The 26865-nt window shown below is 46.2% G+C and overlaps 1 protein-coding gene and 1 non-coding gene across 12 annotated transcripts in view; both read left to right on the top strand.

Annotated features, from left to right (window-relative positions):
• The window catches only part of LOC100280055 (uncharacterized), a 62676-nt gene that overhangs the window by 21211 nt on the left and 14600 nt on the right, over positions 1 to 26865 (top strand). For 6 of the 11 annotated variants that reach the window (NM_001152995.1, XM_020547669.1, XM_020547667.1 and 3 more), the window contains 2 exon segments: positions 15985 to 16059; positions 24553 to 24751. In NM_001152995.1, the coding sequence (NP_001146467.1) occupies positions 15985 to 16059; positions 24553 to 24751 (274 nt within the window). 11 annotated transcript variants of the gene reach the window in all.
• On the top strand, positions 17923 to 18061 carry LOC111591042 (small nucleolar RNA Z247). The gene has a single exon (XR_004856805.1). It is a non-coding gene; the product is annotated as a small nucleolar RNA Z247 (small nucleolar RNA).

Below are 26865 nucleotides of genomic sequence, written 5' to 3'. Positions count from 1 at the left end.
ATGTCTACCTTTCAATGCTATCTTTTCATGTGTGCCTTTCCTTTCTGATATCGAGTAGTTCGATATTTTTTCTTTGATTCTGCTATTTTATACGGAAAAGGAAATGCAGGCAATGGGCAGCTCCTGCCAGAGTCCTACTTTTCTGGGCTTGCCCAAGCTGGTCTGCTTGATATACTGGTATAGTGGTGTCACAAATGTGTGCATAATAGGAATTAGGAATCAATATTATTTAATAATAATAAAACATGTTTTTGGTCCATTTATCAGACTTTTAATCCTCTTATATTTGCTGCCTCTATTTACATTAAAAATTTGATGCCAGTATGCCCTTTCTTAATCAGGAGGAAAGCTAACATTGTATTTTGTCCTGTCCTCTATTTCTACTTGGATCCGACTATTTGTTGGTTTGCTGGGACTACTTCATTAGAAGAGGTTTTCACTTAGCAGAAGTGCAAAATGAAGTATAATAGAGGACCTTAAAAATTGTTGGAGCAACATCAAACTCACCTTAGCTTGTTTTGCAATTAGTTTGGTGAAACACAATTATATTATTTTCAAGAGATTCTAGATCTCTATCCCCACAGGAAGAGTGGCTAAGACAACGATTAAAACATCATTCTTTGGCTCTGGTTTCCCTTGAGAGAACCATAGCCCGTTTGAGGAGTAGGCTGTTGTGGATGAAAGAAGGTGATGCCAACACTAAATACTTTCACCAGCACGCCAGATATAGGAAAAAGAAGAATTTTATTGGAAAAATCCAGGTTCAAAACAGATTAATCGTTGATCAAAAGGAGAAGAAGGAGGCTGTTTGGGATTTTTATAATTCGCTGCTTGGAATGGTCCCTCCCAGAGCTTCAGCCCTAAATCTGGAAGCCTTTCATAGATGTCCGTTGAACCTCCAAGAACTTGAGCAGATGATCACCGAGGAGGAGGTTTGGCACACCATCAGGTCGCTTCCTTCTGACAAGGCTCCGGGGCCAGATGGGTACACATGTCGATTTTACAAAAAGGTTTGGCCTATCATCAAAATGGATTTTATGGCAGCCTTGATGAAAGTTTGGCAGGGGGATGCTTCTAGATTATATCTGCTCAACTCAGCCTATGTTACTTTGTTGCCAAAGAAGAGTGAGGCCATTGAGGTGAAGGATTTCAGGCCAATAAGCCTAATTCACAGTTTTGCAAAAATTGTTACCAAGATTTTGGCTAATAGACTTGCTCCTAAGCTCCCTGACTTGGTCTCTGTGAACCAAAGTGCGTTTGTGAAAGGTAGAAGTATACATGATAATTTTGTCATGGTGCAGCAAACAACCAAGGCTATTTATGGACAAAAAATGTCTAGAATCTTATTGAAGTTGGACATTGGAAAGGCTTTTGACTCGGTCTCTTGGACCTTCCTTTTTGAGGTTCTTAGGCATTTGGGTTTTGGTCCTCTGTGGTGTGGAATAGTCTCAAGGGTCCTGAGTTCTTCCACTACTAGGGTCTTGGTTAATGGAGAGCCTGGGGATATTATTCATCACAGAAGAGGCCTTAGGCAGGGGGACCCCCTGTCCCCTATGCTCTTTATCATTGTTATGGATGTCCTCAACTCGCTGATACTGAAGGCGCAAGATCTGGGTTTGTTGCAACCTCTTCTAAGGCGCGGTAGGGGCCAACGCATTTCCTTATATGCAGACGATGTGGTGCTGTTTTTAAAGCCTGAAATTGATGAGCTCAATTTGCTGAAGGAAATATTAAGGATTTTTGGGGAAGCTACAGGTCTTGTCACAAATATCAACAAATGTAGCATCACACCCATACATTGTAATGAGCAGCAAGTTGACATGTCCAAGGAGATTTTCCCTTGTAATGTGCAGCAGTTCCCCTGTAGATATTTGGGACTGCCTCTATCGGTAAAGAAGCTTCCAAAGTTTGCTTTTCAAGAGCTTATTGACAAGGTGGCTGACAAATTGCCAGGGTGGAAATCTGCCCTGATCACCAATGCTGGAAGACTGACTTTGGTTAAGGTTGTCCTCACTGCCATTCCTATATACCATCTTCTTGTCCTTTTATGCCCTAAATGGGTTATCAAAGCCATTGACAAGATTCGCAGGGGTTTCCTCTAGAAGGGCAGAAAAGATATCAAGGGAGGCCATTGTGCTGTTGGATGGACAAGGGTGTGTCGTCCGCTTAAGTTTGGCGGCTTGGGTATTCACAACCTGGAAATCCTTGGTTGGGCTCTTAATGTGAGATGGCTCTGGCTCAGAAAAACACAGGTAGAGAGACCATGGACTGAGTTTGACATAAAAGTTCATCCAAATGCTGAAGCTCTCTTTCGGGCCTCGGTTCACTCTTCTGTGGGGGATGGTGCCACAACCCTCTTTTGGATGGATAGATGGATTCAAGGACAATCTATTGCATTTTTTGCCCCTTACCTATTCAGTCGTATTCCGAGTAGGGTCAGGACAGGACGTACGGTGCAGGAGGCTCTTGCTGATAATAGTTGGATTCAGGATATCTCTGGGGGTCTGACCGCTGTTGTCATCAGGGAGTTCCTTCTGGTTTGGGATCTAATTCAGGATGTTCATTTACAGACAGGAGTTCCTGATGTCCACATTTGGGTGCCTTGCGCTTCTGGCCTTTATTCCTCTAAGACGGCTTATAACAGCTTTTGGAACGGTACAACATCCTTTGAGCCGGCTAAAAGAATTTGGAAGAGTTGGGCTCCTCCAAAATGTAAATTCTTCATTTGGCTAGCCTCTCTCAACCGGTGTTGGACGGCTGACAGATTGGCCCGGCGAGGTATGGATCATCATGACAAATGCCTCTTTTGCGATCAACATGAAGAAACAGTCCAACATATTTTGCTCTCTTATGTGTTCTCTAGAAACATTTGGTGGCAGGTGTGGTGTAAAGTGGGGCTGCAATATCTGGCACCTGGGCCTGAGGACATGATTTTCCAAGATTGGTGGAGCAATGCTGAAGGCCAGGTTCCTAAAGAGAAGAGAAAAGGTTTTAACACGTTGGTAATCCTTGTGGCTTGGTGGCTGTGGAAACATCGAAACACTTGTGTCTTCGAGGGAGCTTCCCCGAGCACTAGAGATATCCTGCAGCACATCCATGAGGATGCTACGCTGTGGGGTATGGCCGGGGCTAGAGGGCTTAGGGGCTTATGGCCTTAAGTCTAGGAGGGCCTGTTGTTGTGTCATAGATAAGGGATGAGTGTGTTTCTGTATTTGTGTTTTCGACCTCCGTAAGGAGTCGTCTGTACCCCGGTCTGTTCTCAGACCTTTCTCTTTCTTAATATAAATTACACGCAGCTCTCCTGCGTGTTTCGAGAAAAAAAATGTATGGAACTGTCTGCATGTATGATGTATCTATGGGGTAGTCTGTTATTGCTAATTATCCAATATTTCCAAAAGGAGTGCCATAAATGTGTTTCTAAGGGCACTCCCAATGCATTTCATAGCTCCAAGACCTTACAACTAGAAACCATCTTCTCCAATGCTAGTTCTTAAGATTAGTTTGTATGGAGATACAAAATTAATCTGTAACACACGGAAATAAGATTAACTGTGGCTAGAGCTCCGTTTCACGTCTGATGATCAAGCTGGATATGACTAAAGCTTTTGATTCGGTCTCCTGGCCCTTCCTTATTGAGGTTTTGCAAAATCTAGGTTTTGGGCAGATCTGGAGAGATATCATCTCTGGGCTGCTCCTCACCTCCTCCACTCGGGTGTTATTTAATGGTCACCCGGGAAGCCTCATTTCACATAAAAGAGGGCTGCGACAGGGGGACCCTCTTTCTCCGATGCTGTTTGTGCTTGTCATGGATGTGCTTGGTCAGCTTTTCTCTAAAGCAGACGATGAAGGTTTGTTACAACCTCTTTCTTCTAGGCAGTTGCAGCACCGGGTTTCTCTTTATGCTGATGATGTGGTTCTCTTCATCAATCCCGTGGCGGAGGACATGATTATGGTTTCAGACATCCTTCACCTTTTTGGAGAGGCTTCTGGTTTATATAATAATCAGAAATCTAGTGTCTATCCCATCAGGTGTCATGAGGACAATTTAGAGATGATTCAATAGTTTTGGCCTTGTGAGATCTCTAGCTTTCCTTGCAAATACCTTGGTCTGCCCCTTTCTTTACATAAATTAAAAAGGGAGCATGTGCATCCCATTGTGGACAAAATAGCTAATCAACTACCTGAATGGAAAGCTGATTTGTTGACTAAAGCATGAAGAAGTGTGTTGGTGCAATCTGTTTTGACAGGGATGCTGATTTACTGTGCTATGGCTGTGGACCTGTCTTCTGCTACGATGAAGGACATTGATAAAATTAGAAGAGGGTTCCTTTGGCGTGGTCGTAAAAATGCCATGGGTGGACATTGTGCAGTGGCCTGGGGAAGAGTGTGCAGACCTCGCGAGCTTGGTGGGCTGGTATTTTCAGCATCACTGAGCTGAGTTGGGCTCTTAAAATGCGATGGGCTTGGCTGCAAAAAACTGAGCCATGTCGGCCCTGGTCATCCCTGCCCCTTCATATCTCGAGGAAAATCCGAGAGTTTTTACAAATGGCCATGTATTCTGAGATTGGAAATGGAGCCTCTACCCTCTTCTGGAGTGATTGATGGCTGGGTGGGCAGCGGATAGTGGATATTGCTCCTCGTCTTTTAGAGACCATTCCTAAGAAGCTGATTAACAAAAGGACAGTTCAAGAGGCGATCAGAGATAATTTATGGATTAATGATATTCCTGGGAGTTTATCTGTTGGAGCACTTGCAGACTTTCTGCGCATTTGGGATTTGGTGGCCCAAGTTGATCTTTGCCCTGAGAAAGAGGACGAGCATATTTTTCGGTTGGCTGCTAATGGCAAATATTCGGCTAAAGCTGCTTATGAGGGGCTCTTTCTTGGTTCAGTGGAGTTCAAACCTTATGAGAGGATTTAGAAAACTTGGGCTCTGCCCAAATGTCGATTCTTTTTGTGGTTGGTGGCTCATAAGAAATGTTGGACGACAAATAGACTTGAAAAGCGAGGTCTGGATCATCCGGAAAGATGTCCTCTTTGTGACCAGGAAAGGGAGACAATAGACCATCTGCTTGTGACTTGTGTCTTCTCTAGAGAATTGGTTCCTCCTTCTTAGGCAATACGGCTGCATGGTTTGGCTCCGCAACCATCGAATATTAATTTCATGGAGTGGTGGCATCAAGCAAATGAAGCTATTCAGGGGTCCTTCAGAGATGGCCTAAACTCCCTCATTATGCTAGGTGCTTGGGTCTTATGGAATCACCGAAGCAGATGCATCTTTGATGGCCTTTCCCCTAATATTGCTAATTTCTTAATTTAAATTGGGGACGAGCGCCGTATGTGGGAGACTGTTGGGGCCAAGGGGCTGTCCTCCCTCGCTGCCTCCCTCTCAGTTGTGGACTAGAGCTTTATAGATGAGTCAGTTTATGTTCGTTACGTTTAGACTGTCGTAAGGCGTCATTTGTACCCCGATCTATTTTGGACCTTGTTTCTTTCTACTTTTAATATAATGATACACAACTCTCCTGCGTGTTCGAGAAAAAAGCTCTGCTTCACGCCGAGCACGATGTTCACGCCGCCGAGACCCAACCCTTGACCCACACCGTCGCGAGGATGCTTGCCATTTTGGAGCTCCGCTCAATGCCCATCAACATAAGGGGTACAAGACGCTGCTCTGGCTTGTCGATAACACCTGCAACGATACCTTCAACCTCTATTTTTTTTTCGAAAAACGCAGGAGAGCTGCACATCTTTATATTAAGAAGGGAAATTAAGGTCCAAGAGGACCATTACAAAAACCACCCTATGGTGGCCAGCAACAAGCATAAATAAAACTGTCCATAGGACAAAGATACAAAAAGACGACCAATGAAAAAATTAAGTCGAGCTTGCTGCGCCTAGAGCGGCAGCAAGACCAAGGCTTCCGAGGTGTTTGGCACCAGCCAACACCCATAAAGATAGCTCATCGATGAAGCTTCTATGCACCTTGCCAATGGTTGGCGAATCTCCATCGAAGATAACTCTGTTTCTATGCAACCAAAGGCACCATGCTCCCAAAATAATGGCACTGTTGACTCCCTTTCTATTGTTTCTGTGCACCTGAATGGTCACTATTCCCCACCAATCAGCAAAATTAGTATCCTCTGGTCCTGGAGTTAGGTGGCCCAAACCAAAGGGGGAGAGGATGCTATGCCAAAACTGCTTGCGAAGGCGCAACTAGTCAACAGATGCTGAACTGATTCTTGCTCTTGTTCACAGAAAGGGCATGCTTCCGGATGGGGAAGACCTCTTTTTTGCAGCCTGTCAGCTGTCCAACATTTATTCTGCATGGCTAACCATAAAAAGGTCTTACACTTAGGAGCCCAAGATTTCCAAAGTCTTTTCCAAGGTTCGAAGGTGATGGAGCCCAAAAACTGAACCTTGTAGCAGGACCTAGAAGAGAAAAGGCCCGAAGACTCGAATCTCCATACACGGTGATCTTCTTGAAGAGTGAGCACGATCTCACCCAGGGTGTCCGAAAGCGTAAGATATTGCTGTATACCTACAAGGGAGAGGGTTGTCTTGATGTCCCTAACCCACAACATGCCCTCCAAAGCTTGATGCACTGTCTTGGTAGAGGCCACCTTTTTATCCACCTTTGAGATCACTTCAGGTGCCAGCTTAGCGATAGAGCACCCATTTAACCATCTGTCCCTCCAAAAAAGGGTGTTTTTGCCATTGCCCACATGAGTGTACATCGAACTGGCCACTAGTTTCCTTACTTGTGACTGAACAGGGAGGTCCAATCCACTCCAAGGCCTATTCAGGTCAGTCTTGATGAGCCAAAGCCATTTAGCTTGCAGCGCCCAACTCTTATATATCAGGTTTGGGATACCAAGTCCACCAAGGTCCAGCGGTCTGGTGACTTTATCCCACGCCACAAGGCAATGCCCACCTTTCACATCTTTTCTACCCTTCCACAAGAAACCTCGCCGAATTTTGTCAATAGCACCGATAACCCACTTGGGAACATTCATGGCGATGAAAAGATATACGGGGATTGCTGAGAGCACGAAACGGACCAAGGCTGTCCTGCCGGCAAGGTTTAGAAGTGGAGCCTTCCAACCGGGCAGCCGATTAGCTATCTTGTCCACCCACTGCAAGAGGTCCCTCCTCCCCAACTTCTTATCAGAAACAGGCAGCCCCAAATAGTTGCATGGAAAAGAAGCCGGATTGCACTGCAAAATGTTACAACTGTCCTGAACAGTCTGAGCATCACAACTGATAGGGATAGCACAACTTTTTTGCAAATTTACAACTAAACCCGATGCCTCTCCAAAGCAATCCAGGATCATTTTGACACAAATAAGATCTTGTAACATTCTGCATGAAATCTTGTAACCTTTCTGTCCTCTCAACATCTGTCGTCTAGGCTGCCGCTGCCTGGAGTTCTTTTCTTCTCGAGTAGACTTTGAAACAGGGAGGCTTTACTTTGAATCTGCTGTCAGAGTGGTCCTAAAGGTGGGAAGGGAGGCCACCTCCGCTAAAAATGGTAACATCCTGCGGCTCAACAAACATAGGCCTATCAACAGGGTGAGGGGTACCCTGGACAGGCACAATGTCTGGAACCACAGCAGCACCAAGACCTCTTTCTTCCAAAGGAAGCAACGGCAAATTCACGACTGGAATAGAAGAATCAGCGTGAGCATCATCAATACTGGACACCAGCTGCTCCACGGTCTCGAGCTCATCAACAGGGGCCAAGGGACCCTGGACATGCTCTGGTGCTGGAGCCATGGTCCCCCACCTAGCGGTAGTAGACATGACAGCCACATCCGGAGGAAGCAATAAGGCCTCGGACGGAGTCCGTGGGACTACCACGTCCAAGGCATGAGAGACTGCAAGGGGTTGAGAGGTGCACACATGTGGTGGGGAAGAATCTAGCACCAAACGTGCCCGGTCAGCAGCCAAATTTGGGACAACAGCTAATTCTGTAGATATACCGCCGGTGATCTCCACGGCCGAGGACTCCTCCAATATCTCATAGTTTCCAGTTGTCTGATCACACTGGCTGGCATCGCCTTCTTCCCTAGGCTGAACTTCAGACCTTGGGCCTAGATGTTCAAGAGCAGATCGTCTGCCCTTAAGCACATCGTCCTCCGTAGAACCCTTTCGACCATCACGGTCCCCTGGTGGCGAACGCGAACGGAAACGCCGCCTCTGTCGTGTGTAACCATCCATATCTGTTGGGGTCTGGATGGGGTCTGGGACAACACGTTGTCCATCCAACACCTTAGTCTGAACATGATAGGCAAGAGATAGCCTTCCAACGCCTGGTCCATTTCCCAGCGAATCAGTAATCCAGAGATCTCTCGAATGAGGGATTGAGGCCAGGTCATAACACCAACCATAACAGCGAAAGACCTCCAAATTCTTGAGCTCGAGAGTCTCCTCATGTACCTTCTGTACCCAGGCAAAAGGGTTCAAAATGTGTCGGACAGTGGATAGTTCCCAGGCATGAATTGGAATGCCACTTAGCTCAAATTCCACAGGGATAGGCAAACTTGCACCTGAGGATCCAAAAAACCTGGACCATCTTTTACAGTGCAGGGAGAAGGCGCCTGCACGAATAGTGTTCCATCTCGTTGTCAGTTGGTCAACTGACTGGAGGGTGGGAAGCATGAGCAGGAAATGTCCATAAGCCAATTGCCTCAGAATTAGCGAATCAGAATTGACTTCAAGTTTTTGAGCGACTGCATCTCTGATATCGGCGACTGGCACAAGCACATCACTGACCACAAAGATAGACACTGCGTTCTTCAAATCCTCTTCTGCTTTATCCATCAAACTGATCCAACCGATCACACATGGGTGCTGATGATGCTCTGGGCTGGGTACAGCCAGAGGGGTCTCGTCATTTCCGGGTTGATCAAATTGTCCACGACCCGGATCAGAAGCACCCCTAGGGGATGACTTGCGCTTTCGATGTCGTCTGCGTCGCGGGCGGGGCGGGAGGGGGCCCTGCGAGACAGAACCAGCTGCAGCTCCGACGTCACTTGGTGGAGTAGCAAATGCTCGTGCATCCACTACCCCTTCCATCATCTCGAATGGACCCGACCCTTCTCAATTTCTGGAGGGGAAATTCTACGCCAGACACTGACTCTCTTGCGTGGATAGGGCGCTGGAGACTGAAGTCGCTCCAGGCCGAGACCCAAGCCAACTGGTGCTGCGGGACAGGCCCTGTCGCCACACGATCGACGTTCGTTGGTGCAACTGTCGATAGCCTGCTCCAAACCGCTCCCCTCATCAGTCGTCGATGCACATGAAACTTCTTATCACCATTCACTGACCCAGAGCAGGCGTAGGAGCGATGACCAAGAGCCTTGCAGCGGAAACATCTTGGCCCAAGGCGGCAGGATGCAACAAGGTGATCGTCCGAAGCAGTTGAAACAACGACCGAATAGGTCGCCTGGCACCGGACGACGTGCCCGTAGTGCGCGCAGGCGACGCTTCTTCGATTTCTTTGATTCTACTCTAGTCCACCCACCGAGCATTGTCTCCGGCGCACTCTCCAGCCCACAAAACCGGCGGTGCCGTTCCTTGTGATGAGGGTGAAAGCATCTAGGCCCCTGGTTGGTTTTAGTGATTAATGACAACGTAATATTATATGTGACTAACGTGTGTTCTGCAGAGACAATGGTAAGTTAGGTCGCATTACAGGAAGTTGTACTACAACGGTGAAAACAATTCCCGAGATAAGAACTTAAAGCGACGGCTGAAACGACGAATCAAAAGATGAAGGTCTTCGAATTTCGAGTGTCAAGGAGTTGCAGACACTCGGTATAGAGTTAGGTCTTCTATTTTATTTTAGCCGTACTATAAAGAGGGGTTGTTGATGAGTAGTTTGACCAAGAGAGTTCTAGTGTAGTGTTGGAGCATATTCACACTCACATATAGTGCTAGGTGTCACTCTATAACACACTCACGAGTTAGAACGAAAACGGATTCAAAAAACAGAAGGAAATAAGAATTAGGGTTTCTGTCTTAGGGGCACTGAACTGTCCGGTGCGCCCTCTAACAGTGGGGCCAGTCTGGCCTGGGGAAGAGCCCCTTCCCTCGCAGAAACCTGAGAGCAACGAGTTGAAAAAATGGAATTTTAGTCGGCACACCGGACTGTCCGGTGTGCACCGGACAAGGACTGTTCACTGTTCGGTGTGCCATCTGTCCAACGGTTAGCTGTCAGAACTAGCCGTTTGAAGTGACCGCTGGCGAACCGGTGGCATACCGGACTGTCCGGTGCGCCCATGCGCAGGAAGGGTTTGTAATGGCTAGTTGGTGGGTGAGGGCTATTTATACCCTCTCCACCCACCATATTGAATGTCTTGCTGCCCACATTAACTCCCACACATTGCTAGAGCATTGCAAGCACCACAAAGCATAGTGAGGTGATTAGAAGGTCTTAATCCCGCATTAGGACCTCATTAGTGCAAGTGAGAGCCACCTAGAGCACACACGACATACATTAGACTTCTATTGGTCAAGTGAAAGTCTACGACTTATTACTCTTGGTGATCGGCATCACCTAGACGGCTTGGTGACGTTGGGAGCACGGTGATCACCTTGGAGGACTTGTTGGTGACCCGGCTCGAGATTGTAAGCGGTCGTGAGGGATCTACCGCGCCGGAGTGGCAAAGGATCATCTCATAGTGAGCACTTGGTTCTTGCGAGGACCAAGGGGGAGCGATTTACCTTGCGCGGGTGCTTCAACGAGGACTAGGGAAGAGTGCCGATTCTTCGATACATCGGGAAAAATTGGAGGAGTCTTCTAAACCTTGTTTTACATTTCGCATTTAAATTCAAGCACTTTACCTTGTGTATTTGTTTAACAAGTAGTTAAAGCATTTTCTTATTATTGTTGTATTTCTAGAAGTATTCTCTTATTGCTAGTTGTTGGGTGAAGTTGGGCTCTTGCTTAGGGTTTAATTGTTGTTGATTTTTAGAAAAGCTCAATTCACACCCCTCTTGGGCAACGTGATCCTTTCAATTCGTATCAGAGCCGTGTTGCTCTTAGATTAGCTTAACCGCTAGAGTAGCGATGTCCGGCGGGGATGGACCTCCTCCCGTTTTTGATGGTGACGATTTTCCATATTGGAAAATTCATATGGAAGCTTATTTAGAGGCTATAGACATTGGTGTCTATAAAGCCGCCACACAAGGGTTCCCCGAACCAAGAGATCCCGCAAATCTTGTAGGAGAAGAGTTTAACTATGAAAAATTGAATGCTAAGGTCAAAAACACTCTTTTTAGAGGTCTTTGTAAAGATGTCTTTAATAGAGTAAGAAACCATAGATGGATATATGTGCTCTACATGAAGGGACTAGAAGTGAGCGTGGGGAGAGATATCATATTGCAATGAGAAAATTAAATTCTTTTGAGATGCTTGCAAATGAAAATGCAAATGCTATGTACTCACGTCTTAACATTCTTGTAGAGGAAGTAAATGGCTTAGGGCTCACCCAAATTTCACAACTGGATGTTGTGAGGAAGATTCTCAGTGTCCTTTCAATTAACAAATATGGACACATTGTCACATTGCTACATCAGATGGATCTTTCAGTTGCTACTTCTACACAAATATTGGGAAAGATCAAGGCTCATGAAATGTACATGCACATAAATGACAAGGACAAGTTATCTTCTAAGAGAAAAGACTTGGCTCTCAAAGCCAATCAAGAAAAGAAAGGAAAAACTAAAGTGCAAATTGAGGAGGAATCCTAAAGTGATGATGATCTTGATGCCAACATTGCTTTAATGGTGAGAAAGATCACCAAAATGTTGAAAAAGCTCAATAGAAAAGACATCAAGTTTGACCCAAGAAAGAAGTTCTTCTCCAGTAAAAGAAATCCCATCTGTGAAATAGACTGCTACAATTGTGGAGAGCTTGGTCATCTTGCTCATCAATGCAATAAGCCCAAGAAGAACAAGTTCAAGGGCAAGAAAGATGATGACAGTGATGACGAGAAAAAGGAAAAGAAATTCTTGAAGAGAAATGATGGGAAACACAAAAGGTTCAATAAGAAGAAAAATGGAAAGACAAACATTGTTGGTGACTGGCTCGCTGACATTTAGTCCTCAAGCGAAGAAGACCTTCTTCAAGTGAAGAAGAAAATGATAAAAAACTTGCCGCTATCGCTCGGGACTTCTCTTCACCACCACCATCACCCTCATCGACTTCTCACCTATGCCTCATGGCTAAAGGTGAACGGAAGGTACAAATTGATAATGATATTATTGATAATAGTGATAGTGATGATGAATTTGCTTCACCTACCTATGATGAATTAGCTGACTTGCTTAAGGAATACACTCAAATCATTAGCAAGTCAAAGACTAAATGTGATAAGTTAAAAGATGAAAATCAATTTTTAATTGCCAAATATGACATAGTTGTAAAAGCTAGTGATGAGATGAAAGAAGAAAACAAAACTATGTCATCCACTGTAAATGAGCTTAAATCCTCCCTAAAAGATGCTAAGGATAAGTGTGACAAATTAAATAAAGCAAATAGGGAGTTGTAAAAATTAAGGAATAATATACAAAGATTAAAATTGATTATGATAATCTTTTTTTGCAAATGAACTTTTATCTTGCAATACACATGAGGCTATTAACCCTGTTGTTAAGATTGATGTAGCAACCTCATGTGATGATTTGAGCCAAGATGATCAAACTAGTCTTCATGATGAATTAACTGAAAAAGTTTTAGTCTTGACATTAGACAACTAGAAATTGAAGAGATATCTGACTGATGCAACTACTAGAGGAAAGATTGCTATAAAGAGCAACAACTTTAACAATGAGTTGGGAGTGGACAATGAAAGAATTAGAAATTAGGTCAAGAAACTTAAGAATGAAAATGAACATCTTGCTACAAGTGTGCTGTGTGCAAAAGTTCAACAAAGGCCAATACCTTCAAAATGAATTGCTCATGAACACTGTCATGAAAAACAACAAGAGTGGTATTAGATATAATTCTTTTGTGCAAAAGAAAGCTACAAATCAATACAAGGCAAAACAGACTCATAAGTCTATCAAATGCTTTGAATGTGGAAAAAATGTCATTTTGCCCATAACTGGAAAGTCAAACCACCAACTTGAGTGCTTTGGCAAGGGAGTAGGTGGTTTGACTTTGCAATTGTGGACAAAACGACCTTTTTTCCACACTCAAAGCATTTGATAGGCTTATGAGTCTGTTTTGCCTTGTATTGATTTGTAGCTTTCTTCTGCACAACAATTATATCCAATACCATTTTTGTTGTTTTTCATGACAGTGTTCATGAGCAATTCATTTTGAAGGTTGTCTTTGTTGAACTTTTGCACACTTGTGGCAAGATATTTATTTTCATTCTTAAGTTTCTTGATCTCATTTCTAAGCCTTTCATTGTCCACTGCCAACTCATTGTTAAAGTCGTTGCTCTCTATGGCAACCTTTCCTCTAGTAGTTGCATCAGTCAAATATCTTTTCAATTTTTGGTTGTCTAATGTCAAGATTTCAACTTTTTCAGTCAGTTCATCATGAAGACTAGTTTGATCATCTTGACTCAAATCATCACATGAGGTTGCTACATCAATCTTAACAGCAGAGTTAATAGCCTCATGTGTATTGCAAGATAAAAGTTCATTTGCAACAAAAAGATTATCATGATCAATTTTAATCTTTGTATAGTCTTTCTTAATTTTTACAAGTCTATATTTCAACTCCCTATTTGCTTTATTTAATTTGTCACACTTATCCTTAGCATATTTTAAGGAGGATTTAAGCTAATTTAAAGTGGATGACATAGTTTTGTTTTCTTCTTTCATCTCATCACTAGCTTTTACAACTATGTCATATTTGGCAGTTAAAAATTGATTTTCATCTTTTAACTTATCACATTTAGCCTTTGACTTTCTAATGATTTGAATGTATTTCTTAAGCAAGTCAGCTAATGTATCATAGAAAGTTGAAGCAAATTCATCATCACTACCACTATCACTATCATCAATAATATCATTATCAATTTGTACATTACGTTCACCTTTAGCCATGAGACATAGGTGAGAAGTCGATGAGGGTGATGGTGGTGGTGAAGAGAACTCCCCAGCGATAGCGGCAACTTTTTCATTATTTTCTTATTCACTTGAAGAAGACCCGCTTGAGGACTCAATGTGAGCGAGCCAGTCACGAACAATGTATGTCTTTCCATTTTTCTTATTGAACCTTTTGTGCTTCCCATCCTTTCTCTTGAAGAATTTCTTTTCCTTTTTCTCGTCATCACTGTCATCATCTTTCTTGCCCTTAAACTTGTTCTTCTTGGACTTGTTGCATTGATGAGCAAGATGACCAAGCTCTCCACAATTGTAGCAGTCCATTTCAGAGATGAACTTTTTTTTACTGGAGAAGAACTTCTTTTTTGAGTCAAACTTGATGCCTTTTCTATTGAGCTTTTTCAATATTTTGGTGGTCTTTCTCACCATCAAAGCAATGTTGGCATTAAGATCATCATCACTTGAGGATTCCTCATCAATTTGCACTTTAGCTCTTTCTTTCTTTTCTTGATTGGCTTTGAGAGCCAAGTCTTTTCTCTTGGAAGAGGACTCGTCCTTGTCATTTATGTGCATGTACATTTCATGAGCATTGATTTTTCCCAATATTTATGTAGGGGTAGCAACTGAAAGATCCATCTGATGTAGCACTGTGACAATGTGTCCATATTTGTCAATTGGAAGGACACTGAGAATCTTTCTCACAACATCCGGTTCTGAAATTTGGGTGAGCCCCAAGCCATTTACTTCCTCTACAAGAATGTTAAGACGTGAGTACATAGCATTTGCATTTTCATTTGCAAGCATTTAAAAAGAATTTAATTTTCTCATTGCAATATGATATCTCTCCTCACACTCACTTCTAGTCCCTTCATGTAGAGCACATATATTCATCCACAAATCATTAACATTTCTATGGTTTCTTACTCTATTAAAGACATCTTTGCAAAGACCTCTAAAAAGAGTGTTTTTGGCCTTAGCATTCCATTTTTCATAGTTAATATCTTCTACAAGATTTGCGGGATCTCTTGGTTCGGGGAAACCTTGTGTGGCGGCTTTGTAGACACCAATGTCTATAGCCTCTAAATAAGCTTCCATACGAATTTTCCAATATGGAAAATCGTCACCATAAAAAACGGGAGGAGGTCGATGCCCACAGGACATCGCTACTCTAACGGTTAAGCTAATCTAAGAGCAACACAACTCTGATACCAATTGAAAGGATCACGATGCCCAAGAGGGGGGGTGAATTGGGCTTTTCTAAAAATCAACAATTAAACCCTAAGCAAGAGCACAACTTCACCCAACAACTAGCAATAAGAGAATACTTCTAGAAATACAACAATAATAAGACAATGCTTTAACTACTTGCTAAACAAATGCACAAGGTAAAGTGCTTGAATTTAAATGCAAAATGTAAAGCATAGTGTAGAAGACTCCTCCAATTTGATATGGCCGTAGCTTGAACTATCTTTAATCAGAGTCGGTTAAGGTCTTCCTCTATTATAGAACAACCATGTGTAACCCTGATCTGATATGGCCGTAGCTTGATATACAAGCACATTATCTATCCATGTACTTCTAGTGTTCTAGAACCCTTTCACATATACTTGATTCAAGTTATCTTTTGTAGTTTTGTTTATCGTATTGGTAAGGCTAATTTTTGGTTATTTTTTGTATTTTTGCTTATTGTATTGGTGAGGCTAAAGTTTTTTTTTTCTCATAGTCCTATCTTGTTCATTCCTGCGTGCTGAGGTCTGTATGTTTTCCAGCTTCATTAAGATTTGATATTGGGTTTAACTCTGTTCTATTTCCCCTTCATTTGATATGTTAGTCAACATAGAGAAATTTCAGTTAATTTATGATGTATAATTTAGTTAACATATGTATCTCTCTTTGCTTTGTATTTTTGCCTTGTCAGTTGGAGAGTCGAAGTGCTCGCCGCAAGAAAATTAAAAGGCTAATGAAACAAAGAGGAAAATTACAAATAGAAAAGGTATTTTTTCTCAAGAAGTGTAGGAGAGATGTCATTTTGTTAAGAAATACTGAAATGGACTACACTACACAAAACACACACCGAACTAAGTTCACAACAAAGGCAATGGTGCACAACCTCTTTGGGGCAAGATTCCAAAAAGCGCTACACGCTAAGCGAAGTGTTCCTAAGCTCGCTGAAGTGTTTTGTAGTGTAGCAGAAGTTCTGAACTCAAAGCATTTATGTTTTGAATTTGTCAAAGGATATTGGGTAGCGTTTGGTTTGGGGACAAGGTAGGATCGGACGGGATGGTTCCATCCTAGTTTTCTAGGTTCGGATGATCCCATCCGTGCTTGGTTGAGGGGATGGGGTCATTCTTGTTTTGTGTTTGGTAGGAGGGATGGAGCGAGAGGATGGATTGACTGTTTTGGATTGGTTGTCATCATTATGGGCCATAGTTTTTAAAGCGTTAAGGCGAGGTGCAGCGTCCCACCACCTTACGGACACCTAGGCGATGACAAGGCGAGGCAAAGTGACGCCTTATTATCATATGAAGCAATAAAATGGCAGAAGGATGGAGGGTGAAAAAGAAAAAGAGAGAGGGAGGGAAAAGGGCTGCCAGCCCACTTATACAACCCATTATCCTGGCCCATATGCCTATCCCTCCCATCCCTATCTTGACCTACTTCTCATCTAAAAAACTCCGCACACCGTCGCCGTGCTCCTTCACACCGTCGCGCTGCTACTTCACGCTGCCGCCGCCCACCCCCTTCGATCTCCCTCCAGCGTCGCTCCCCTACCCTTCAAGCTCCCTCCAAAGCCGTCGTCGGGACGTGACACTGCCGCTCTCTCCTTCAAGCTCCCTCCAGCGCCGCCATTGCTTCCCCACCCAAATCGACACCCGCTCTCCCACGAAATGAACCCTGGAACACTTCCCTCATCTTCCCCTCCATCCTCCCTCCGTGTCCCATTCTGCATGGCGATGGTGGACGCCCAGAGTTTTTGAGTGCCTAGACGCCTAGGCGACGCCTTAAAAACCTGGTTATGGGCCTCATGTAGAATATGCTATACTACCTATACGTAGGCTATGACCTTAGCTGTTCAGGGTTCTCTTGAGCTAGATTAGAAATAAACTCTAATTAGAGGTTAGAGATAAAATATAACAAGACTGCATGCATCTGGTTCATTTAGAGTTAGAGTTGGCTGGGATGTCCTAACTGTGTAAGATTCCTCTGACAGAGTCAGAGGTGGCTCCTGTCTGTATAAATATGTAGCCTCGTCGACTCTTGAGGTCCAGACAATCAATTTAATATCTTGGTGCCGTGTTTCTTTCTTGGTAATCAGAGTCGCTTCCATCTATTAGCCGATGTCCTGACCAAGAACAAGTTGATATCAACCTCACCAGCGATAAGATCCCATGGTGTCATCTAGCTTTGCAGTACCAACACCTCTCCTAGGGCATAGTGTCGAGGTAAAGCTCAATAAGACCAACCACATGCTCTAGAAAGTGCAAGTTTGGCCCATCCTTAGAGATGCGTAGCTACAAGGCTACCTAGATGGCATGGTTGTAGAGCCCGACGAGATCTTTATCAAGCAAGATGGTCGATGAGTCAACCCCAAGTACATATGATGAGTCACGCTCCAACATTAGGTCCTTGGCTTCCTCATGACATCCATGACTCAAGAATACATGGGTTGGGGTTGCCATCTATGAGACTCCCCATGAAGTGTGGCTAGAACAGCAGAAGACCTATGATCACAGTTAAGAGCCCAGATCGTGAACACACGGTTGCCCTGGCAACGGCAAGAAAAGGTAATATGACAATGGATGATTATATTGCCAAGATGAAATCTCTTGTAGATGAGATGACATCTGCAAAGAAGATTGTTGATGATGAAGAACTCGTCTTGTACATTCTGACGGGACTTGATGAAGAGTATAACGCGACGGTCTCCGCTCTAGTGGCTCGTGTTGAGCATGTCACCTTAGCTAAAGCCACCTCCTAGCTTCACAGTTTCGATGCCAGGATGGATCTACGTCATCAAGCCGCTGCTAATGCCGTTGGTTGAGGGCGAGAAAACAACTGCGATCATGGCCGTGGTCGATGCAGATGGCGTGGTGGTCCTTCTGTTGGTCGTGGTGGCTACCATGGTCCATCACCATCTTCATCTGATGGATGTCCACAAGCTCGGCGCACTGACAAGATCTGTCAAGTCTACGACAAGGTAGGGCATGTTGCCCTCGATTGTCGGTACCACTATGATGAGAGCTACACCTCCGACACCAAGACTATAGCTGTGTCCACCCATGGTGGCTATGGTGACGATACCAACTGGCAACTGGTACACTGACACGATGACAACATATCACATTACATCTGACCTGGACAAGCTAACGGTCCAGAACAAGTACAAGGGGACAAATTGGATCCTCACAAGCAGTGGGGCATGTATGAATATTTGTTAAAGACATGTTTAGGGTTAGGCTAGGGCTCTCTTGTATTTACCTCATTACCCCCATTGTAATGGGCTTGGCCCACCTAACTGCTCTATATAATATACACCCAACCCTGGATTAGGGTTAGGGTTTGCACTCAATCCAATATGGTATAGAGCTAGGCTGTTTTTCTTTGTCTTTCCTCTCCTCCCTCTCAACTGTCGGCCACCTTGGCCTGGTCGCCGCAACCTCCCCACCACCACCACCGCTGGCCCTCTGCGTTGGACGTGCCGCCACCGGATCAGACCCACGTGCGCGACCTTCCGCGCCCACACCACAGGCCCGTGCCAGCCCTGATCTTTGCCCGCCTCCCCTTGCCAGTCCACGCCTCCTTACGCCTGGACGCGCCGCCGCCACCGATCTGCACGTCTATGCTCGTCGGACCTTCGCGCCCCCCCTTAGTGCTCCCCTGTGCCGCCACACACCCTCCCTGAGCTGCGCACCGCCACCAGACCGCGTAGCCTCTCCGTCAACCGTGCGCCCGGATCTCCTACTCTGCCGAGCCGCCAACGCCCCCCTTCATCTCGTTGCCATGGATCCCCTAGCCATCACCACGGTGATTCATCTCCCTGACACCGCCACTGGTATGGCAGCCACCGGACTTGGCCTTCCCGGCTACTTGGTGGCCACGGACGCCGCTGCAGGCGTCCTCCTAGGTGAACCCACTGAGCTCCCTTGTCCAATCGTGGGTGCCTCCCCCCGGCTTCACCGCGCCTTTTCGCTTCGTCGCTCCCTCGCCGCCGACTGGGGCATCAATGGTTGTGGCCCTCGCCACCATCTAGTCCGCCATCGTCGCCGCTCGGGATCACGAACATGCCGCAACTCAAGCATGGGAGCACGAGAGCAATGTCCGCGCTAGCCTTATTGCTTAGATGGCCAAGGCTCAGTGCCTCCTCTTCAGCCACGTCGATTCGCCCACCCCGGCGACCCTGGTGGTCCACCCCATCCTCGGGCTTGACGTCGCCACCAATGTCGCTCTTCACTCTCAGGCGACCGAAGTTCACAACATCCGGTCCCTGGTCTGTCGTATCGAATCCGACGTCACCCCACTTCGCTCGCTGGCACGATTAGGTCCTCATGCTCCAGCTCTACGCTTTCGCCAACCATGTCCTCAGCGACGTCGCTGCTTCGTTGGCTCCTTCCTGGCTCTAGATGGACAACGTCGTTCTCTCATGGATCATTAGCACCCTTACCGTTGAGCTTCATGACGGGCGCCCTCGAGGCTCAGTTCGTCGGCAACAGGGAGGCACAGGATCTCCACCCCGACGTCGTGTTCCGCCTTCTCTCCCAGGGCGATCTCTCCATCAGCGAGTACTGCCGACGGATGAAGGGGATGATCGACTCCCTTCGCGATCTCGGCGGGCTCGTTGTCGATCACACCCTTGTGCTGAACCTTCTTTGTGGTCTTAGCCCCCGCTACAACACCTGAAGGCTCTCATCAAACGGACCGTGCCCTTCCCCTCCTTTGGCGACGTCGGCAACGGGCTTCTCCTTAAGGAGCTCACCATGGAGGCGGAGTCTACCACTGCCACGTCACTCAACGTCGCGCCCTCCGGTGGCTAGGTGTCCTCTAGCGGCTAGTGAAAGGGAATTAGGCTTACACCTTTTTCCTAATTGATTTTGGTGGTTGAATTGCCAACACAAATAATTGGACTAACTAGTTTGCTCTAGTCTATGAGTTCTACAGGTGCCAAATGCTCACAATAAACCAATAAAAAGACCAAAGATGAGTTCAAATAAAGAGAGCTAAAGACATACCAAAAGACACCTTGGTCTAGCGCACCGGACAGTGTCCGGTGCACCAGGGAACTCGAAGCTGAACTTGCCACCTTCGGGAAAATGGGAGGCCGCTCTGCTATAATTCACCGGACTGTCCGGTGTGCCAGCGGAGCAACGACTACTTCGCGCGCAACGGTCGACTGCAACGCATTTAATGCGCGCCTGCGCGCGCAGAGGACAGAGCACGCGCAGTTGGCGCACCGGACAGTCTACAGGACCTGTTCGGTGCACCACCGGACAGCCCAGAGGCCCCACCTGTCAGAGCTCCAACGGTCGAACCCCAACGGCCTGCTGATGTGGCTGGCGCACCGGACAGTGTCCGGTGGCGCACCGGACTGTCCGGTGCGCCATGCGACAACAGTCTTCCAACGACCACTTTTTGGTGGTTGGGGCTATAAATACCCTAACCACCCCACATTCAATTGCATCCAAGTTTTCCACCTTCAACACATTACAAGAGCTAGAGCATTCAATTCTAGACACAACCAAAGAGATCAAATCCTCTCCCAAGTCTGGAATCACTCCAAATCAAATAGTGACTAGAGAGAGCGACATTTGTGTTCATTTGAGCTCTTGCGTTTGGATTGCTTCTTTTCTTTCTCATTCTTCTTGTGATCAAACTCAGTTGTAACCAAGGCAAGAGACACCAATTGTGTGGTGCTCCTTGCGGGAACTTTGTGTTCCGTTTGATTGAGAAGAGAAGCTCACTCGGTCTAAGTGACCGTTTGAGAGAGGGAAATGGTTGAAAGAGACCCGGTCTTTGTGACCACCTCAACGGGGAGTAGGTTTGCAAGAACCGAATCTCGGTAAAACAAATCATCGTGTCCACTCTTTATTTGCCCGCGATTTGTTTTCACCCTCTCTTTCGGATTCGCCCTATTCACCCCCCTCTAGGCGACTTTCAGCTAGTCCCCTGCCCTCTGCCCACGGGGGCCCTGCTCGCCCTCTCACCACTCCCATAACTGGGGCCCCTGGCGGTCGCTGGACCCGCAAGGGCGGTCGCAGGGGCGTTAGCTCCACCCGAGGTGGATCCTCTAGCGCGGCGTGGCCGTCGTTTTACAACCCCTAGAACGGGACCATCTCCATGTGACTGGGTCCGCCCTCGGGTGTCCCCTCGCCGCGCCCTTCTCAGCCGGCCCTCCTGGCGATGCCACCCTATGACATTCCTCCGCCACCAACGACTCCTGCTCCGCCTCTTCTCCCGCCTCCGTGGACCCCTGCCCCTGCATCTTGATCCCCGTTAGTTGGAGGGTGGGACCAGGCCTCCCTCGCTGCTGCCTTCGACACCATGATGCTGACCCACCTTCCGTCGACTAGGTGGTCGACTCCGACGCCTCCTACCACACGACCTCCACTGCAGGCACGTTATCTCACTCCCATCCACCACTTCCCTCCCACCCCTTGTCCATCGTTGTGGGGAACGACTCCCTTCTCGTGGTCACCTCAGTAGGTGATTGAGTTCTTCCAGCCAGTTCCACCTCAACGATGTTTTAGTTGCTCCCCTCATTATTCATAACCTTCTTTCTGTTCGTCGGTTCACCACCGACAACTCTTGTTCCATTGAGTTTGACCTGTTTGGTTTATCTGTGAAGGATCTGGCCACCGGGACCCTCCTCGACCGATGTTACAACTCGGGGCTTCTCTACATGCTGCGGCCGTCGACCTCCACCATTGGCTCGTCCTCCTTGCCTGTCCCGGCGTCCATCACCTCCAACACCACTTGACATTGGCGTCTCGGACATCATGGACTCGACATCATGACCAAGCTCGCCAATAGTTCAGAGATTTCTTGTAGCCGGGGACATTTTGAGGGTCTGTGTCATGCTTGTCAGCTAGGCCGCCATACTCGTCTCCCTTTTGCTACATCTTCTAGGGCTGAGCAGGCTTTTGAACTTGTTCATTGTGATCTATGGACGTCATCGCTGTATATCTCTCCAACAACCCCGTCCAGCATCAGCGCAAGAAGCATGTCGAGCTCGACCTCCACTTCCTGTGTGGGCGTGTCGCCATTGGAGATGTGTGAGCTCTTCATGTACCGACCACCTCTCAGTTCACTGTTCACCAAAGGCGTTCCCACGACGGTGTTTTGAGGAGTTTCAGTCCAGTCCCAACATCTGTCGTGACTAGAGTTTCGACTGTGGTGGTGGTGGTGGTGTTAGATGTATTGTGCGCGTGCTGATGTATTGTGTGTGGCTGTCCACCTAGGCCCACCTATCACTATTATTAATACATCACCCAATCTTGGTTCAGTGTTAGGGTTTCAGTCTCTAACAAAGGGTATATCCCTTGTTTATTTTGCGGACAATGTAGTGCTAGTTGATGAAAAGTCGGGCAGGAGTAAAAAAGAAACTAGAGTTGTGGTGAGAGACTCTAGAATCCAAAGGTTTTAGACTCAGTAGAACTAAAACATAATATATGAGATGTGATTTTGGCACTACACTTGAGGAATGGGATGTTATTTTAAAAGGTCAAGTAGTGACTAGGAAGGACATCTTGAGGTATTTAGGATCAATGCTACAAAAAGACAAGGATATTAATGGAGATGTGTCAAGGGCCTTGGCGTCTAGAGCAGGTGGCCCTCGGCTACGAAGGTCGTAGCCGCGGTCCGTCGTCTTCTCCGGCGTGGTTATCCCCCACAGCCGTAGGCTTAGTCGCTAGAGGGAGGTAGATTAGAGATAACTTCTTCCTTGATTCCATTCATGTCTCTCGTACAGCATATAAGGCCATCGGCCGGCTATTCCTGGAGCCAATCGCTCCTTCATTCTAGGCAAGCTTAAACATAGTAACAAACTAATCAATTCCTACTTTCCTTCCTAGCCACTACTTTCCATCTGCTCCTCTGGATCTCCCAGATCACGCTCCACGCGTTCCTGGCGCTCCGCGCGCTCCTGGGCGCGGCGCACGTCACGGGCGTGACGTTGCCTGGCGTACGAGCGTCCGTACATGACAAGATGTTAGTCATAGAATCAAAGCAGGGTGGATGGAGTAGCGTCAAACATCTGGCATCCTATATGACAAGAGGGTACTACAGAAGCTAAAAGGCAAGTTTTATAGGATTACGTTTAGACCTGCTATGTGACCTATGTCGTATAGTGCACAATGTTGGCATACAAAAAGACGACATGTTCAACAAATAAGTGTTGCAGAAATGCGTGCGATCGAGTCTGGAATGAGGATATACGTGATAGACTAGGGGCACCGTTTGAAGAAAAGCTTGTCCAACATCGGTTGAGATGGTTTGGAAATATCCAACGGAGACCTACAGAGGACTTAGTACATAGTGGGATCTAAGGCGCGATAGCAATGCGAAAAGAGGAAGACCGAAGTTGATATGAGAAGATACAGTAAATGAGACTTGAAATGATAGTATATATCCAAAGATTTAGCCTTGAATAGGAGTGTGTGAAACAACTATCCATGTGCCCAAACCTTGACTTGTGGGTTTTGTTGTGTTTTTAACTGTAGCCTACCCCAACTTGTTTGGAACTAAAAGGCTTTGTTGTTGTTGTCTTGAGAAATTATTTCAACACCTTAGATATCAGCAACCTTTTACTTCTTCCTCCCTCCCTTTGGCTGCATGGACACCAGACCACGTGTGCCTGCTATGGTCGTCTCGGCCTGCCCCGGCTGCCTCCATCTGGTGGTGCACCTCCGCCCACTCATAAAGATGGCGGCCCTCCTCCATGCTGACCTGGATCTGTGCCGCTCGCTGCCCTGCCTAACCATCACTTCCCTACTCTGCCACTGCGCTGCCCACCTGCTCCCCGCTCACATGTCTAGAGGATGCCCGCACAGATGGACTCAAATGGCGTCAGGAGGGACACGCTTGCCCTCCAGATTTTGAGGCACGGGGACGTCCCCCATTTAGATGGAATATTTCTCTTTGCTGGTGTCCCCCTACATATCTTACTCCCTTAGGCCTTAGCGAAGGAGACAATATGGTGAGGTGTCTGACGATTGGTGGAAAAGTTGCAGGGGTTGCACATGTGGACATGCAGGGATCGAGGGTTTGATTCTTGGTTATGTGAAAATCTTAGTGGGGAAAGTTACTGCAGCTAATGACAAAAACATTATTATTCTGTTGTATTCTGGTTGTTGGATGCATAACTTCCATGGTTTGCACGTTTGCACTTGGAACAACATTCCATCCAACAGCTAACTGAATGTTCTGTTGACCAAACTGCTATATTTATGTGTGCACTTGTGCTGATCAATATATTCATGTATGTATACTGCAGAATGTGCATGGAGATTCACCAATAGCTGCTGATTGTCCATCATCAAGCAATCAAGATGGCTTGCCTGTCCCATCAAGCAATCAAAATGGATCACATGTTCATTTTTCAAGCCTCAAAGCAGATGAGGACGAATCTGAAACGTCGGATGAGATTGTCCCAGTTGTGGTTCGGCCTGGTCACATTCGCTTTGAGCCAGCAGGTATAGCTCTCCCCATAAAGAATCTAATAGTACATGGGCTGCATTTTAATCTTCTATTCTTTTTCTATCTTGATCTTAGAAACTGGGAACATGGACCACATTCCCTGTTCTGGAAACGTTTGTTCCGTTCCGTGAACGTGGGAACAATCTTGTCTCCATAGTGTTAAAATATTTTTTAAGTACCGTACTATGTTCCCGTTGCTCGACCCTATTCATCTGGGAACCTGGTTACTAAGATCTTGATAGAACTTCATGTCCCCTCTGTTTTTATGTTAATTCAAGTCTATGCATTACTTGGCTGGGTTTACCACATGGGAAATCTGTTCATGGTCTTGTTCGTAGGGGAAATGGTGATCAGATAGTGCTGAATGCTTGCTTGTGTTTTCTCTGAATAACCGCATCATATTTTTTCATATTTGTATGTGCACCATATGCATGCAACCAAGCACATGCATATATATATATTTCTATATGCGCCTCTGTGACTGATATTATTGAAGTGCAATGTTATTGTCAGTAGTTGGAAATACCAAATGTTGCTGACCTAGATCCTCATAACGATTTTCCATCTGAATTTCATTACTGCACAACAATGGAAATGCAATAATCATATGAAACAAAATTTAAAGGACACTAAATGATGAGCACACACATCTAAGCACAAATGGCTTAATGTGTGGCAGACAAACTGAGAGACAATGAATTGGGAGAAAATAGTGGTTGATTTATGGGAGCAAAGGCTCGAGTACATATAGGCAAGGATGTTTTCACAGGAATACGAAACAATCCTACACAATCCTAATCCCAAGGGAGCTGCCTAATATAGTTCACGCTAACACCCCCGCAGTTAGATCGTCAGCCACTGTGCACGTTCAGACTGGTACTGAATTCGTTGAAGACTGAGGATGGGAGGCCCTTAGTGAAGATGTCTGCATACTGTGATGTCATCGGCACATGCAGAACACGAAGATCACCAGCGGCAACCCGTTCTCTGACAAAGTGTAGATCAATCTCGATGTGCTTGGTGCGTTGATGTTGGACGGGGTTGGAGGTCATGTAGACGACACTGTAGTTGTCACAATACACCAGTGTAGCGCGACCAAGAGGGGCATAGAGTTCCAAGAGGAGCTGGCACATCCATGTAGCTTTTGCAACTCCTTTAGTGACAACACGATACTCAGCTTCAGCACTAGAGCTCGAGATAGTGTTTTGACGCTTGGAGTACCAGGAAATGAGGTTGTCACCAAGGAACGCAACATAGCCCGAGGTGGACTTACGCGTATCCAGGCAACTAGCCCAAGCACCATCAGTGAGTGTAGACCACAAGATTAGTCGATGTAGACGGTTGCAGAAGGAGGCCAAGATCAAGGGTGCCGCGAATGTATCGAAGAATCCGCTTCAGCGCAACAAGATGTGGCTCTCGGGGAGCATGTATGTGAAGACATCAAGACAAACTTGCTAAACAACATAAGCAATATCAGGGTGGGTGAATGTCAGCCACTAGTGCAGCAACAAGTCTGCGAAAATCCAAAGTGTCAGTCACCGACGCACCATGTGCTGATGCAACCTTCAGGTTGGTGTCAAGCGGTGTCAGGTAGGGCTTGCACTCTGACATCCCTGCGCGATCAAGGAGCTCCACTATGTACTGCTTCTGAGAGAGAAGACCATTGCCTGAGGCTAAACATGCATACCAAGAAGTGATGCAGCACGCCGAGATCCTTCATGGAGAACTCCTGCTGCAGGGCAGAGATGATCCAGCGCAGGAGGGCAGGTGAGGAAGTGGTGAGGACGATGTCATCGACATAGAGCAACAAATTGGCAGTGTCGGATGCTGGACTGCTGATCGTCTGGCCAAAAAGGGCCTGAATCACCCGCACAGGTGTCCTCTTTGTGACCAGGAAGATGAAACCATGAACCACCTCCTTATTTCCTGCGTCTTCACAAGAATTTTCTGGTATATGCTCCTAAGGAAATTTGGGTTACATGCCCTGGCCCCACAGCCTGGCCTCACATCCTTCTTAGAGTGGTGGAAGGGGGCTGCAGAGGCAGTGCAGGGAATGGTCAAGAAAGGGCTGGATTCTCATCATTTTGGGTGCCTGGAAGGTATGGAACCT

The sequence above is a fragment of the Zea mays genome, chromosome 2 (genome assembly GCF_902167145.1).
Source record: "Zea mays cultivar B73 chromosome 2, Zm-B73-REFERENCE-NAM-5.0, whole genome shotgun sequence".
Lineage (NCBI taxonomy): Eukaryota > Viridiplantae > Streptophyta > Magnoliopsida > Poales > Poaceae > Zea > Zea mays.
The sequence above is the reverse complement of the archived record's forward strand: the minus strand, read 5'-3'. Positions and strand labels throughout refer to the sequence as shown.